General features: G+C 33.7%; 1 protein-coding gene across 1 annotated transcript; it reads right to left on the reverse strand.

Moving 5' to 3' along the window:
* Window positions 1-9,450, reverse strand: LOC104897270 (tryptophan aminotransferase-related protein 1). The gene is made up of 5 exons (XM_010684117.4): window positions 9,146-9,450; window positions 7,407-7,740; window positions 2,056-2,336; window positions 926-1,251; window positions 1-521 (listed from the first exon to the last, which is right to left on the reverse strand). Exons 1-5 carry the CDS (start codon window positions 9,277-9,279, stop codon window positions 337-339), a joined length of 1,260 nt encoding a protein of 419 aa, XP_010682419.2. The 5' UTR covers window positions 9,280-9,450; the 3' UTR covers window positions 1-336.
* Window positions 9,451-16,288: the final 6,838 nt, after the last annotated feature.

A 16,288-nucleotide genomic window follows, 5' to 3' on the forward strand; every position in this document is an offset into this window, starting at 1 on the left:
ACAAAAGTAAGAACAACTAAGAAGGCAATTAAGAAGAGTCTTTTAGAACTAGAACAATATAACTAGAACCTATATATGAATCACAAGTTACCCAAAAAAATAAAAGAGAAAATCATACCATAATTCTCAAACCAAACATCACTAGCTAGTTGTTGCAGGATGATCATGTGGCTACACTATATTGCTGAAATTAATAGATCTACACCATTTATCTTATTTATTATCGATTGTGCAGATCTTTTGATTACATATTATGGCCATTAGAGGCTATGAGATAATTAAACGAAGCACACCTTAGCTTCTATTATCTCTAGCTACTCTAGTACTCTTTATATATCATGCACATAAAAGAGTTGAAAGCCTCTCCAGAAACTGATTAAAGGTGTCATCACTCTCCAGCATGCTGACCCTTACATACTTTGAGGAGACTCCAAACTTTGGTCCAGCCCTTGTTCGGATCTTTAGTTCGTTCATTAGCTTTTCAGCATCTTCACCCGATTTTAACTCCATCCACGCATATGCTGCAATCAGAGGACGAAAGCAAACAAATTATTTTGCTCATTGATATTATTACAAATGTTCAATTCTGTTTTTTATAAACTAAATTTGCGATTTTAGCTGCAAATTTTAAGTCCAGTAGGATGTTCATGTGAATACTAGCTTAAGATGTCCATATATATCTGTCTAAGAACATTAATTTTTAAGCAAGGGCTTTGGAATATTTTGATCATATTTATTTTCTGGCTATGGAAATATGTAGCATGTGTGATCTAGTCACATTTATCTTAATGTGTATGTTTTAGTAAGATCAATATGTTATTTGTTACTAATACATAGTAAAAGATATATATGGTGAAAGTGTGTGTTCCAGAGAGTGTAAATAAAATGTTGCTATTGATATAAAACAGAAGTATATGGAGTGTACCTGGATTGGGATGAGTGGTCTTGTTCATGAAGTCACAATACTCTGCAGAGTAATCAGGCAGGTTGAAAGCACCACAGCGGTTGACTGCAGCTCTGAGCTTCTTCCATCGGTCAGCCAACAAGTGGTGGCTGAATTCAAAGAACCCTTCTTCTAAGGGTTTTGATACCTCAAGCTTACCATTAGGAAGGTGCGCCTCATAGCTATCAGCAATAAAGTCGAGTATCGTTGTTGCTCGAAGTTGCCCTTCATGGCAAGTTCCAATGGTGATCAATGACATTAGTTTTATCATCCTTGCTGCAATTTCTTTGTCTTTCACAATCGCCCACCTACGAAATCATGAGCTCCATTAGTCATAATGATAATTTAATATTTATTGTTTGGCCAATTGTACTTGTTGGTGTGCACAGTTGAGTTGCACCAGTATCACAATTGAAAAGTAGAGAGATATCTATAGACTTATAAGTTTGAGGATCTACTTAAAAATATAAATTCAATTGGTTTTTGGATAAAGTTCTCATATGGTCACATAAGTGGTCTAAACTCTAATCTCCTTATTCGAGCATTTCCAACTTATTTTTCATATCATCTAAAAACTTAGCGTAGCCTTTAAAATTAGAGCTAACAAGTTCTAACCCAACTGGAAGTGTGAAACTATTTCAACCCAATTGTCATATTGTGCTCATTATATATCTATCATAACATGCAATTAACCCAAAACCAAACCTGAATTCAATCCATTAACCTGTTGCTACCTCTGTTTTTATAATGTTCCTATATGTGCCAAGTAGCCTTAATGTAGGAAACACCAACACATTGGCTGTTAAGGCATGCATAACATGCTAAGGAAATACCTCAGCTTAATACTGGGGGTAAGGATCGAACCCCTGAACTCAGGGTCCAAGAGAGAGCGCTCTACCCACCTGAGCTAACTCCTATCCTTAAGTAGCCTTACTTCATTTTTGACATGAAACCCTTTTTTTATTTGCTGATCTACAATGCTGGAGTTCTATAAGGAGTCCTACTCCTATGTATAATGAGAAAGACAAAATCATTCATATACGAAACTATGCATAATCTGATAAAAGATGAGGGTTCATAAAAGAATGAAGACAAGTAAAGATAATGCTTACCCAACACGGGAACCAGCATGACCAGTAGCCTTAGATAAGGTGAACAACATAATATCATAATCAGCTGCAGCAGTGATGGGTGTGTATTGTGGCCAGTAGTAAGCAAGGTCACATATCACCATCCCACCTTCCTTCTTCACCACTGGCTCCCGTAGTCTGCCATCCGGGTTGTTTGGAGTTGTCACCACTTCAATGTAGGGGCCTTCCCCCTCGAAGCTGTTGGCGTCTCCGCGCCATTTGTATACCTCAGATTTCTCTTCCTGCAATGCCTCTTCATAGCACTGCCAAAAGAGGTCAGAATTTTGTTAGCATCATCTACTTCGTTTTTACCTTGTCTCATGAGGAGCAAAGATTTAATCAATATTTGTGAATCAGGACTTAGAATTATGCACTGTAAGTGTTGATACTCCTTGCGTACAGTCAAAACTAACTAACTGGAAATATATCATGCATGAACTCAAAAGTTGTCTATTGAATCATGGGTAATGTTATATGTAGCCCTAAGGGCTACATATAAGCATTAAATATATTTTTTTAAATGGAAACAGTTTAAGAATTCAAGACACATTTTCACATCAATTAAGATAATAAATGCTTGATTTAATATTTTATTTCCATTTTAAGCACCTCATACATAGCCCTAAGGGCTATGTATATCATTTTCCTTGAATCATATATGCCTGAACCACTATTGAAAGGATAATGGTGAGTTCAAATCTTCTATCTCATAAGTTGTATCACTTGTGTGCCACGCCTTCTGACTACTGGATGATTATTATCTATTAAAAAATTTCAATTATCGAATGTTGGGTTATATTAGTAATAAATCAAAAGAATAGAGTGGCACACAAGCAGTACACAATTTATGAGACAAAAGATTTATATTTGTACGTCCATTCAACAAATGACATCCCCATTTATTATAAGTTGCATTTCTTTTGGTTGCTTGGATTTTATAGAAGGTAAAGTGGGGCCAAGAACAATTTTAAAAAATGAGATACAAATTTGAATTACTAAACTTATTTTATAATTTATTATTTTGAAACGGTATCCTAAAAAATTGTAAGGAAAAAGAATGAGGGATGACTTCGTACCCCAACCAGACATAACTTCTTATATAAGATTTCGTCCTATTTTTATAAATTTCTAAATTACATAAAAAGTATATAAAATTCAAAGTGACCAATATTACTACTTCCTCCGTTTCAAAATAGATGCTACATTGTCTATTTATGGGTGTTTCAAAATAGATGCAACATTGTTTTTTTTTTTCCTTATTTAGTAACTTTTGCCTTACACTTTTACCATTTTACCCTTACTAACTTGTTTTAGGTACATTAATCTACTTCTAATAATCTGATTAATCCTAACCTCTCCACTCACACTCTTTAGTCTTTCCCCACACTTCCTCTTTTTCTCTCTCCTCCATGCTTCCTTCAACATCATCATCTTCCCGAGACCGGAATCCGCCATTTTTACCTACATCATTCTCTCTCTTCTCTCATGCTTCCTTCAACATCATCATCTTCCCCAGACCGGAATCCGCCATTTTTACCAACATCATTCTCTCTCTTCTCTCATGCTTCCTTCAACATCATCATCTTCCCCAGACCACCTCATAAAAAAACCCAAAACCCCACCCAAATTACTATATACTTCCTCTGTTTCTAAATAAGTGCAACATTTCTTGTTTTCACGTTTGCCAATGCAACCATTAATATCTTCAATTATCAATAAGTAAAAATTATAAAAAGTTGATATCAAAAAAATTCACATTCAGACGAATCTAACAAGATCCCACATGACTATATTTTTCCTAAAATGTAAATCACCAAAGCTAATTAAAGTTTAAACTGTGAATAGTAAACACTATGCAAATGTTGCACTTATTTAGAAACGGAGGAAGTATATCACCATCATCATCTTCTCCATATTTCACTAAACCTTTCACTTTCTCTCTCCTCCACCCACACACATGTCTCTTCTTCTTTATCCTCTTTCTTCAACTCCTCTTCCTCTCCTTCTCTCGCCACAATCCACCTTCTCTATCCTATTCTATAACACCTTTCTCAATCTCCAATTCCTCAAACCCTAATTCCACCCCCAATTCAATTTGCGATTTCGGGAAATTCTTTGTCTACAACCTTCCTAAACAATTTAACTCCGACATTTACAAAAACTGCGATAAATTAAGCCCTTGGGGGTCCCGCTGTGAGGCCCTATCAAACTCCGGATTCGGGAAGAAACCCACCGGAATTCAAACAATAATCCCGGAGCTTTGAAGACACTCAGTCACTTCCCCAAATCTGGCGGGCCATTTACATGTGGTCCCCAACTTTTTCTTTTTTCCTCCTTTTCACATGGGGACCACTACAATTAATCTACCTCACTTTATACTACTTAAACATGCTTAGGAAATTTTGCCTAGGAATCCGTTTTAATTACAATGTATCATCTATTTTGAAACGGAGGAAGTAATATAATTACCAACTCGATTCACCAACTCATAAACTCAGTTATTATTCAACAAAATGATTATAAGTGGCAATTTTCCCTCTCTCCTTACAATTCTGACAAAAAAATATGAAAGAAGTGGGTCGGCCGGCCAATTTGGCATGATGACCATCAATGCTTCGTCTAACACATGACCATGTGCTCATGGTTGTTCATATAGAGGGCAAGCATCAAATTTGCATGTGTTCTTTATTTTATACTTTTAAAAAAATTCCTTTCATGATAAATATTCTCTTATACTCCATTGCTTTTCTTCATCTTCAAAGCTTCGAAATAATTTCAGACGTAAATGTGTTCTTCTGGACCAACACTCATTAAACATATATGTTGTCGGTCTATTCTACAATAACTTGTAGATTCTACATTATGTAAACACATTAATTGCATGGCCTTGCAAATGAGGAGATTGATCGAGTAACTTTAAGAATTACCAACCTTCTTATTGTTGAATTTTTATTGGTTTAAAGTTACCAACCTTCTTATCACTTCTCCCCCTCATTTATTACATACATATATAATAAAAGTATTGACAACTTTTAGAGTTACTCAATCAATTTCCGTCTTAAAAAATTGTCAATTTTGAAGATTACTCAAACATTTTCCTACGAATAAGTATATTGTAATAAAATTACGTATATATCAGACATTCGGACCTACTTTAACATAGACTACTTTCTCAAGTACTTGAGATTAGAATTAGATTCTAAAGTTTTCAAAACATTGCCTGATAGAAATAAAATGTTTCTTAAGTAATTAATGAAAAAGCAAATAAAGTATCTCCAAATGATTTAAATTATTGCTCGGGACGCCAAGGATATTATATTCATTACTCACTAAAGAAAAAGGTGTGAAAAGGTGGTAAAACAGTTTAAAGGTAGCAAAAAAATAGAATTATTCTCCAATCATATTTTCAATACTCGGTCTTTTTTTAGAGGGATGGGAAAGCATATAAGCTAGCGCATAATCGATAATGGGGTAATTAGGTAGAACAGTCTGCCTTAATAAGGCACGAATTGTTTATTAGTTTAGAATAAATGATAAGTGTCCTTAATTTCATTATCATTTATGTTTTTAGTATTTCTGAAAATAAAAAAAATGAAATTACATGTTTGTAAAAGGAGCTTACTAGTTTTTTCTTTTAAAAGCTAAACCAAACTATTTAACTATGAACTAGCCTTATATGCACGCAATACGTGTTAATTGTTATTGTATTTTATTTTTTCAAAGAACTTTTGTTCAATTTAAATGTTTTTTCACTTTTTTCTTTAAATGAAAGAGTTAATTATCCCTAACTTTTAGTTTCGTCCATATATTGTCATATGTAATAGGAAAAAATAACAGGATTAATCTATTTCAACTTCCAGCTATCTTCTCAAAAAAAATCTCAATTTTGGATTATTCCGCAATAATTTTAATTTTGAGGGAATTTTCTCAAAATAAATCAATGTATCACTTTTTTTTGCCTATAATAATTCGTTTTAGATTTATAATATATAGAAAATTAATAGTTCGACTTATTTTGAAAAAGTACTTCCTAAAGTTAGAATTATTCAAAAATAATCTAAAATTAAAATTATTTTTAAAAAACTGATAAAAAGTGAAATTATTCATATTAAATTTTCCTATACGATGGAGATGGTTTCAAACTATCCATGATACAACATATATCATTTGCCTTGATAGAACCAAGAAAGAGAATATTAAAGAGTTATAGATAAAGGTAGTTAAATAATTCATAAAAAAGTCAAAGAAATAAATTTCCCTTTCTTTTCTTCTATATTCTTTTGCCTTATTGTTTTTTTGGGTGTCAAAAGTTGGGAGAAATGAAACATGATGCATGCAACTGTTTAGAATTAAGTAAGCAAAGGATTAAGTAAGCAAAGGTGGCAGCACCAGACCCGGCTTGTTACACGTATAATAACAAGTCACTCATTTAATCTCTAGCCTTCCCACACAACCTATATTCTCGCTTCCATATGATAATTGAACTTACTAATCACTTCATAATCAGACAGATCAGGCAATTTAATTAAATGCATAAAATTTAAATTAATAGAATTATAGGGGTATTAAAATTTAAATATTATGAAAATCATACAAGAACGTGGGTAAATAAAATTCTCACGTGATGTCCATTAAACTTTAATTACAATTAAACTAGTTTTTAGGCCCCAAGCGATGCCTCAAGTAATCATAATTTTCACTTAATAGTATTTTACTTTGAAATTATAAGACCAAACATTACTTGTTTTAGTAGTTAAAACATTAGTATACAAATTTGAGATTATTAGATCAAATCTTATACCATTCATTTTCTAATTTTTTTTATTGTATGCGGAGAACATAAAGTGGGATAGCGCCGCACGTCACACAGTTCCTTGTTGATGAACACCTTTTAATATATTAGTATAGATACTTCCTCTATTTTCTATAGTTTGTATTATCATTCCCTTTTGAAATCTTATATTTAAAAAGTTTTGGCCATTTTTTCTTTTCATAAAATACAAATATAGATATTGATTATAAAAGTTGTACTTTGAGAAAAAGTAAACATTAAAACTAATAGTAGAGGGAGGAATCGCATGCAAGTTTCATGATGCACTGTTTTCAGGTTGTTTAAGTTGTAATTTGGTTGGTGTGTCCAATATAATTACCTCTTCCTTGAAAAAAAAAAAATCACATGCAAGCAAGTAGTAAACTAACGTGTAGAAAACAATCTCAAAACACACAACTTTTTTTTTGTTCCTTACTTCATTTATAGTTAATGAAAATCCAGGGTTACTTGTATCATGCAGAAATATAGTAAAATATAAAAGTAAAAAAACAAAGAGATTTACCGAGTAGTAGGGTTGAGCACAAACAACGGGTATGTGTTTTTTCTTGAGAACACTATTATTAGTTGTAGCGTTCACAGTGGAGGCCAAGGCACGAAGTGCTACGGTGAATAATTGAGATGATCCTGTACCTCCGATAATGTACCGCCCTTCGGTCACCGCGTTACCCACTATGCGATGCATCCGGTGCACTGCGTTGCTGAACTCCGGCAGCTGGTAGAACACACCGCCTTCGTCGTAATCACCGAAGTAACTCATTAGCTCCGACGCCTTTATCGTCACTTTGCACTTATCATCCATCTTTTTCCAATATGTGTAGTAGATCTTTGGGTCACCCCTGCATTCCAAAAAATATAAAACAAATGCATATCTCTATTATATAAGACAACACATGGGGACACCAAAAAAATAGAAAAAGGAATTAAAGAAAAAAAATAGAAAGATAACTAACTGTTTCATTTTGAATGAAAAAAGGGGGAAAGTAGAACATTTAAACTAAACATCAGTTTTTTGAGAAAACAAGATGTAAAAACAGTTTTTCTACTCAATTAATTTCATTTCTACTTCATATGCTATCACATGCTATCGCACGCATTGCGTGCATGTAAGGCTAGTTGATGTTTAAGGAAAGTTATTTACTAAAAAGAGGAACGAGTTTTTTTATTTTCTTCCTTTTGAGGTTGATTTTATTTTTTTGTGTTGATTTTATTCCTTTTGAGATTGATTCTAAGTTTTCATATTTTAAATTGAAAGTATGCAAATATTACAATTATATGATGGCAAGTCAAAAAGAAAAGAAAATACGGTTCTAGGAAAACGTAGTAAGAAAATAGTAAGAGAATGTAGGAATTAACTTCCTTAAACGGTGACATTTTTCTAAGAAAGTACAACTTTTACCCCTTTTCCATATTGATGTGATTTTCTTATAGATTGAAGAATGTTTGTTCATGCATGTCATTAGAAAGGTGTTTACAATGTTCTGGAGAAGATGCATGTCACTACAAATTTGAGAATTCATTTGTTGATTTTCTACCATAATTATGTGTATACATAGTCACATGATATATAGATAACATATGTAATTAATCGAATTTAGTAATACGGCTTCACAATAAAAATTCTAAAATCACATCGTATAAAATAAAATACATTTTGTATGGCATTAGAGTTTTATTTATCAAAGAAAAAAGTAACATAAAAAACTAGTAACTTAATTAGCCGATAATACATATTTGATGCATGCATGCATGATTGGAAGCCATTAGAAGTACTTATAGATACTTTTCAACAAATAGCATAATACTGTGTTCCATGTGAAAAGTTTTAACTAATCATTGTAAAGATATTTTCAATGATCACAAGTCGTGAAAAAGTCACTTATCATATGATATGTGGTATTTTGTCTTTTTTTTTTATCAATCTCACTTTTCTGTGCGTATTACCCAATACACCTATTTGAATTTGTATATCTTTTATTATTTATTAATAAAAATTATAACGATTGAATATTAATGATGTACTAATTAAAACGAATCAAACAAGACCCCACATGACTATATTTTTTCTTATAAATTGAAAAAAATGGAGAAGATTCTCTATAAGTATGAATAGTGACAAGATTTCAAGTGAAAAAGATAAAAAAAACAAAACAGAGGGAGTACTATTGTAACAGTGAACTTTTATTTTTTTAGATAAAAAAAAGCATGTAATTAAGAAGTAGCAAGCTAAGAAATTAAACTTACCTATCAAGGCTAATTACAACATCATTGTTAGACGAAGAGTGATTGTTGTAGCCATTGCTTTTAACACCATTACCATTGCAATTAACATTGCCATTAGCAATATTAGCTTTCTGCTTTCCTTCTGTAAGACACATTTTGTCTCTCTTATTACTATTTTCTCTTTTTTATGTTAAGTTGAAGATGAGGTTGACATTGAGGCTGTGATCCTATATATAGGGGAGAAGGTGTGAGGGAAGTATAGTCAGTTACTTCCTTAATATTTAATGGTTACCAACTGACTTTGGCTTCTTTCTCTTTTTTTCTTTTCCTTTTATATTATGGGTATTTCTTTTATTCTTCTTTGTAATTTTTTTATGAATTAAGATCCTATGCACTTTAGATTAATTAGAAGCAAAAGTTAATTAGAAGCTTTATCACTTTCCAAATCTCACCTGATATGCTTGCATTGTTGTATCCGATGTGTGATTTGGATACAGCCAAACTGGGAAATTATTATGGAGTAACTTTCTTTTTTTAAAAGTGTGAAAAAGATCGATGGGGGATTTGTCTACATTATACATGGTACTCGATTTATGAATTATATGGAAAGGAAGATTTATTACCTTTTCTATGAATTTTCACCGAAGCGTCCAGAAAGCGACAGATTTGTGTAACCATCTGGGGTAAAATAAAATGTCTCTAAATTTGTTTTTTTAGATTCTCATTGCTAAACCTAACTTTGACTTATTTTCAATGACAAATCAATTATTTTAACTAATAAAAATAGTCCTAGGGCTGTTCTCCCCAGCTTATTTTCAGTTCAGTTCAATTCAGTTTAGCTCAGTTCAGTTCAGTTCAGCTCTAGACAATACTTTTACTCTCACATATCACTATTCATTTCAGTTCATTTCAATTCAATTCAGTTTAGTTTAGTTCAGTTTAGTTCAGCTCATTTCAGTTCAGTTCAACTGTTTTATGCCGAAAAGAAAAGACCCTTATACTCTGTAATATAATACAACTAGTTTTAGGACCCGTGCATAATGCACGGTGTATTTTTTGCTTTCTAACATAATTAAATTAAGTCACATAATAAGAATGAAATGAATTACACAATTTCATAAATTCTAAATGTAATAGTGGTAAAGAGCACACAATACAAAAAAAAGCATAGAACTCAATCTATATGTTTGCAAACACTTCCTTGTAAACTACATTTGTTGTACTTGTACGCACATTGTATTTTTTGTCAAAGGGAAGGATCTTTAGATCTTTTTTGCTTGTAACTCTGGACACGACAACATAAAATTGACCATGGCTGAAAACAGGTATCGGGAGATACAAGCCTACATGAGACAAAGATTGTCCTTGACTTTTATTTTATAGTCATAGCAAAACAAACCATTAAAGGAAATTGCTGGCGTCTCTGAAATCTGATAGGAAATTTGGTCGAGTCAGACGTAGTGAGTGTCATTCTAGGGATAAATACCTTTTCTCCGACATTAATTCTAGAAATAACAGTAGCTTCAATAACACGATTGCCTAAATGTTTAACGACTAACCTCGTGCCATTACATAATCCAGATGTTTGATCAATAATATTTCTTAGAAGCATAACTGGCGCACCAACCTTTTATCGTATGCTATGATTCGGGAGACCGGAGCATCTTATTGTATTGAAGAATTCAGCGGAGTATATTTCATGTACTCCAAAGTTACCCTCTTGTTTACTTATAGCGTCAGAACTCAAATACATTTTCTCTTCTCCATGAATAGTAGATATACCATGATCATTGACTATCTCCATTATCTCATTTGTTGGCGCCAAATACAACAAGAATCCGCCATTTTACCGTCCGCATTTACCATCCGCCTAAATTTGCAGACAGTAAAGTTAGAATTATCGTCCGAATTAAACCAGACGCTAAATACCGTCCGATTTCCAAAAGTTACCGTCCGTTATGCTGCCCGACACTATTTACTGTCCGTTTTTACGTCTGCTCAAATATAAAAAATAAAATAAAACAATTTACCGTCCGCCTAAGACCATTTACGTCCAGAGGACGGACGCTAATTTTGAGGGTGATGAATAAGGACGACGACCAACCCTACTTCTGTTTCATCCACACAATAACAAAAGCATTCTCTCTCTCTCACATCTCCCAGTTCTCTCAGTCTCGCTCTCTCATCTCCCAATTCTTTCACTCTCTCTCATCCCAATTCTCGATCTCACTCTATCTCCTTATGTTTCTCTCACTCTCTCTCGTCGTCTTTTTGTCGTCACCATCCATCCCCAACGTCATAGGCTCCACGAAAACAGTTGAAATAACGCCTTCGCCATATTTTAAGGTTAGATTTAGTATTTTTTTTCATAATTTCTGTTTTTTGGGTAGTTTCCGTTTCGATGGTGGTTTTCTTCAAATTCGTTTTTTTAAATTGGTTTTCTTCAAACTTTTTAAAATTCGTTTTTTTTAAATTTGATTTCTTAAAATTGGGTTTATAAGTTGGATTTGCGCTTGAGGGTTTTTGTGCATAGATTTCAGTTTGATTTTTTTTAAAATTTTTTTTTTGGTTTTTTGGTTTTGTGGTTTTTTAATTTCCTTTTTTTATTTGAATTTTGTTTTCTATTTTTTTTTTAATTTTTTTTTTCTATTTTGATTTTTCGTACTTATTTTTTGTCATTCTGATTTTTGATTATGCGTTTCGGGTTTGTGGGTTATAGGGTTCGGATTTGATTAATTTTTTGGTTAATCTTTAGTTAAGTTTCTGGTTAATCTGATTTAAATTTGGTTGATATATGGTTAATTTTCTTGTTAATTTCATTTAATTTTGGTTAATCTCATTTAATTATAGTTGGGTTAAATTTTGGTACAGCTTGCTTTGTGGTTTTAATTCTATGGTTAAATGTTTATTTTAATGTTGGGGTTAAATTAATTGTTGTTCAATCTTGGTGGTTGCAGATCAGATGTGTTCAAGGATTATTTGAAGAGTTTGATTCTAGATATTAATTGAATAGATGTATTTTTTTTTGACAGGTGAATAGAAGTATTTTTGAAATAATGTCTTCCATATGATCAAGAGATTGGTTTTGTTCCAGATTGTAGTTGATGTATTTTTTTTTATTAAACATTTTAGTTCAAGTAATTTTGTTCTAGATATTACTGAGATTTCAATTGGGATGTAAAATATGTTGTATTTACCATTATAATTAATATGAAGTACATCTATCAAGATTCATTTTTATGTTTCAATTCCAATGTTTCTTTTCGATTTGTGCTCACTAAAATATTTACCAAAACCTTACAGCATTAAGAGAAAAAAATAATAAAATAATATTTGAATTTTTATTTTATTATACTATGCAATTTCCGTCTGACTTTTTGATTTAGCATCTGAAATTTCGGACGCTAATTATCGTTCAAAAGTTCAGACGCTAATTACTGTCCGAATTTTCGGACGCTAATTACCGTCTGAAATTTCAGACGATAGATTAAAAAGTCAGACACTAAATATTTAACGTCCGCCAAACGTACGCTAATTGGAGAATTAGCGACCAGGGGTTTTGCATCAGCCTTTTAGCGTCCGTTGACGGACGCTAACCTCTTTACCGTCCGATTTTGGCGGACGGAAAAGAGTGATATTCTTGTTATGAAAATTGCTCTTTCTTGGAAATATTTAGGTTCCCAAATATGGTCATGTAGGTTTGGATAAGTGCTATCAAAATTTGCTGAAATTGGATCGACACCTGAATCTATAAGAATAACTTTTGTAACCTCAATTACGACTTCACCATCATTAGGACCTCCAGCCTTTCCGTCTCCTACGCTTAGTATCCACTCTGAAAATTATCGCAGTTCATCAGCAGTAGATTTCGAAGAACCTGGTTATAGTCTCATATTGCGAGTAAGTGTTAGGACCCCTTACACGAATCCCACAAGTAAGATGAATTAACGGTAGAAAACACGATATCTTTCCTCGTTCCCTTTGGTACACAACTGGTAATATCTGCCGTAGATCACCACCGAACACCATAACTTTGCCCCCAAAAGGTCGATGCAGGTTATCCCTATCAACATACCTCATTATGTCCCTCAAACTTCTATCAAGTGCTTCGAAACAATACTTATGCATCATGGGCACGCGCTTCATCCCATATAATAAGTTTGGACTTGATAAGAAGATCAGCCAAATCCGACCCTGGACGAATGCCGACACCTGTAGAATTCTCAGTTACATTCAAAGGGATACCGAATCTCGAATGCGATGTTCTTCCTCGTGGAATGAGTGAAGAAATTCCACCCGAAGCTACATGAAATACAATTTCGCCCATCTTCCTTATTGCAGCACATAATGCCTTCCAGACATATGTTTTCCGGTCCCTCCGTAGCCGTAAACGAAAAACACACCTCCGTCTTGACTCGACACAACATCCATTACTTTCGGATAAATCATGGACAGCTCATCAGTTAGACACTTGTACAATTTGTCGTGTTCCAACGTCATTTCCTCTATGTCGTAAGAAAGCTCATCTGCAATAAGCTTGTTTTGTCCTTCAAACATGATTAGTTCATCCGAAAAAGGCATATCACTAAATCTACGCAAGCTGCTACCATTACTTTGGAGCATGGTTTCAATCTCGGCCAATGCAAAAGCTTCAATTGATCGTCTGTTAACCGTAGATCTGTGAAAACACAAGAAGACACAAATGAGAAAAGCTGAACATAAGAAGACACAAGGTTGGGGAGGTGGGAAATTCCTTCAAATCCTTCAAGCAATTACTTGAAGACAATAAAACCCAGCCAAACGAGGAGAATAAATATTATTGAAGAATAATTACTGTTTATAGGAGGATTAAACAAATCTCTTACTAATTTTCTCTCACCAAGCACAAGAGTGCTCAAAGTAGATGAACTTCAAACTCTCTAGCTCTATCTATATCTTTAGATACCCACAAAATCTGAAAATGAGGCTTATAAATGTTTCTAGGTTACAAACCAATCCAACGGTTAGAGGTGTGCACAAACCGGTCCGGACCTCGATTTGGACCCGACTGGACTGGATCGGATATTCTAGTCCCGGTTCTAGGTCCACAAAAGTTCCCGATTCCGGCTTCCCGGTTCGGTCCGATGGAGACTGAAATTTCTATTATTTTAGTAAAAAAAAGTTTATATGTTAAAAAATGTTAAAAAGGTAGAAAGTTAGAAATTTTACAACCTACAATTTATTACTTTAAGATTATTCTTATTAAAACATTAATTTTTAGAAAGATTTTTGGTCCGGTCTCAGTCCAAGAAAAAGGCAGATTCTGATCCACCGGTGCATCTGGTTCCGATCCTGGACCAGTGCACACCCCAACAACGGTTGAGATTAAACTCAACCCCGCATAAACCACAAAGCAGCGTATACGTGCCCGTTTAGGCCAACTAACCGCCCGTCCGGGCAAATGAGGTGCCCGCCTAGGTGCAGGGATTCACAAACATTCTGTCGGCCTTCTGCCAAAAGGATGCACACTCGAGCCAAAGACAACCACCCCCAAAGCCTGCACTGGCCACAACACCGCTCTCCTCAGCTGCTGCATTGCCCGTTCAGGCCCCTGCTGCCCTCTGTTGTCCGCCCAGGCTACTGGCTACAACCAACCCTTGTGGTCGGTGCCTTTGCTTCATAACTTCCTTTTCCGATGTCCATGGGAGAATTCTTGAGCAACAAGTCATATTCAACAAGTTTATTTGATATGCTGCACTGGATTTGTTGTTGTATCATTTTTGGTGTTGGTTGTTTGGTTTTTGCTTGATATTGCTTCATCATGTGCATCCACCATAAGATATAAAATGAATCTAAATCTTTACGCTAGGTGTATGTGTCCACTAATTAGTGTTCATGATGTGGCTAATTTGTTGCATTTATGTAACAACTTATGCTACCAAGTTACATCTACAATTGAGCAATACTGCAATATACCTTAATTGTTGAAGCAAGGCTAGTTGTAATGACGATACTCCAAGCTAGTAAAGAGAGGTTAGTTGCACATATATGGTTGTCTTACAATCAACCTATGCCCTGTTTTCAGTGCAACAACAAGATATCTAATTGTTGTTTTATCTCTTAAAGGCATTGCTTGAATACTTTCTTCACTCATGAGTGTTAATTTATGACCACATTTGCCTACATAAAGTGGAGCAACATCAGTTATAACTCATGATTATATCTAACTAGATGCTCTCTTTCATAGTTTACCAATACTCTTGGTAGAGAAACCAAACTTGTCTGCTACTAGCTGCCCTAATAATGGGTTTTACCGTAGTACCACAAGTTCATGGTGTCTGTTGTTAGGAGATACTTAGCAAATACGGATTGATCCACATGAAGAGGAATTTTACAAATTGATGCTTAATTACTTAACTATTCAGATAGAAAAGTTGTTGAATGAATAATAACTAAACTAAAGTAAACTAGATCACAAGAGATGGAAATTTATCAAATAATTAAAGGTCTAGAGCGTTTGATCGGTCCACCATGCTTATACCAATCAAGCGGGTTCAGAAAACTAATAATACTTAGGTAAAGGGTCGAGCAATTAGAGTAGGCTTTCATTCTGTGGTCGGGTCTTAACACTCTCAAGGCAACATATGTAGTATGGTCACATCACATAATTAGACTCACTAGTGTGTTCTAGGTCTCTAAAAGTAAGATTTCGGTCAATACAAACGATTATTAGCCAGAAGCGATTCATGAAATTGTTTACTAACATAAATCGCAGATTAAAATGAATCACACTACAATTGCTCTAACCATAACCCATATATTAAAGAAATCAAGAACAATAAATCATGGTATAAACATTTCATCCCTCGCTAAGCCCTAGATGTGAATCTACTCGCTCATGGCAAAGGAATTATAAATGATAACTATTAAAATATTCATACTTTGAAGCAATTAAAAATAATAAGAGACAAATACTTGAATTGAAAGAAAAAAAGAAGTTGAATTGAAGTTGAATAATCTCCAATGTGCAAATAATTAAGGCTAGAGAGAGACAACTAGTGCTTAGGAAAACTAATGAGAGTAAATGAAATTCAGAAAAAAAAGAGCTTCCAAATATTTCACAAAGATATTTATACTAACTCCTAAAAAGAACATAAAAAAGGAAATAAAAAGGTCCCGATTTCA

Source organism: Beta vulgaris, chromosome 6, assembly GCF_026745355.1.
Source record: "Beta vulgaris subsp. vulgaris cultivar EL10 chromosome 6, EL10.2, whole genome shotgun sequence".
NCBI classification, from domain to species: domain Eukaryota; kingdom Viridiplantae; phylum Streptophyta; class Magnoliopsida; order Caryophyllales; family Amaranthaceae; genus Beta; species Beta vulgaris.

Coding starts and splice junctions, on each gene's coding strand:
- LOC104897270 (XM_010684117.4), bottom strand. CDS start 9,279: ATGTGTCTTACAGAAGGAAAGCAGAAAGCTAATATTGCTAATGGCAAT. Junction 7,741..9,145: donor GTTGTAATTAGCCTTGATAG/GTAAGTTTAATT, acceptor TTTGGAATGCAG/GGGTGACCCAAAGATCTACT. Junction 522..925: donor GACCACTCATCCCAATCCAG/GTACACTCCATA, acceptor CTCTGATTGCAG/CATATGCGTGGATGGAGTTA.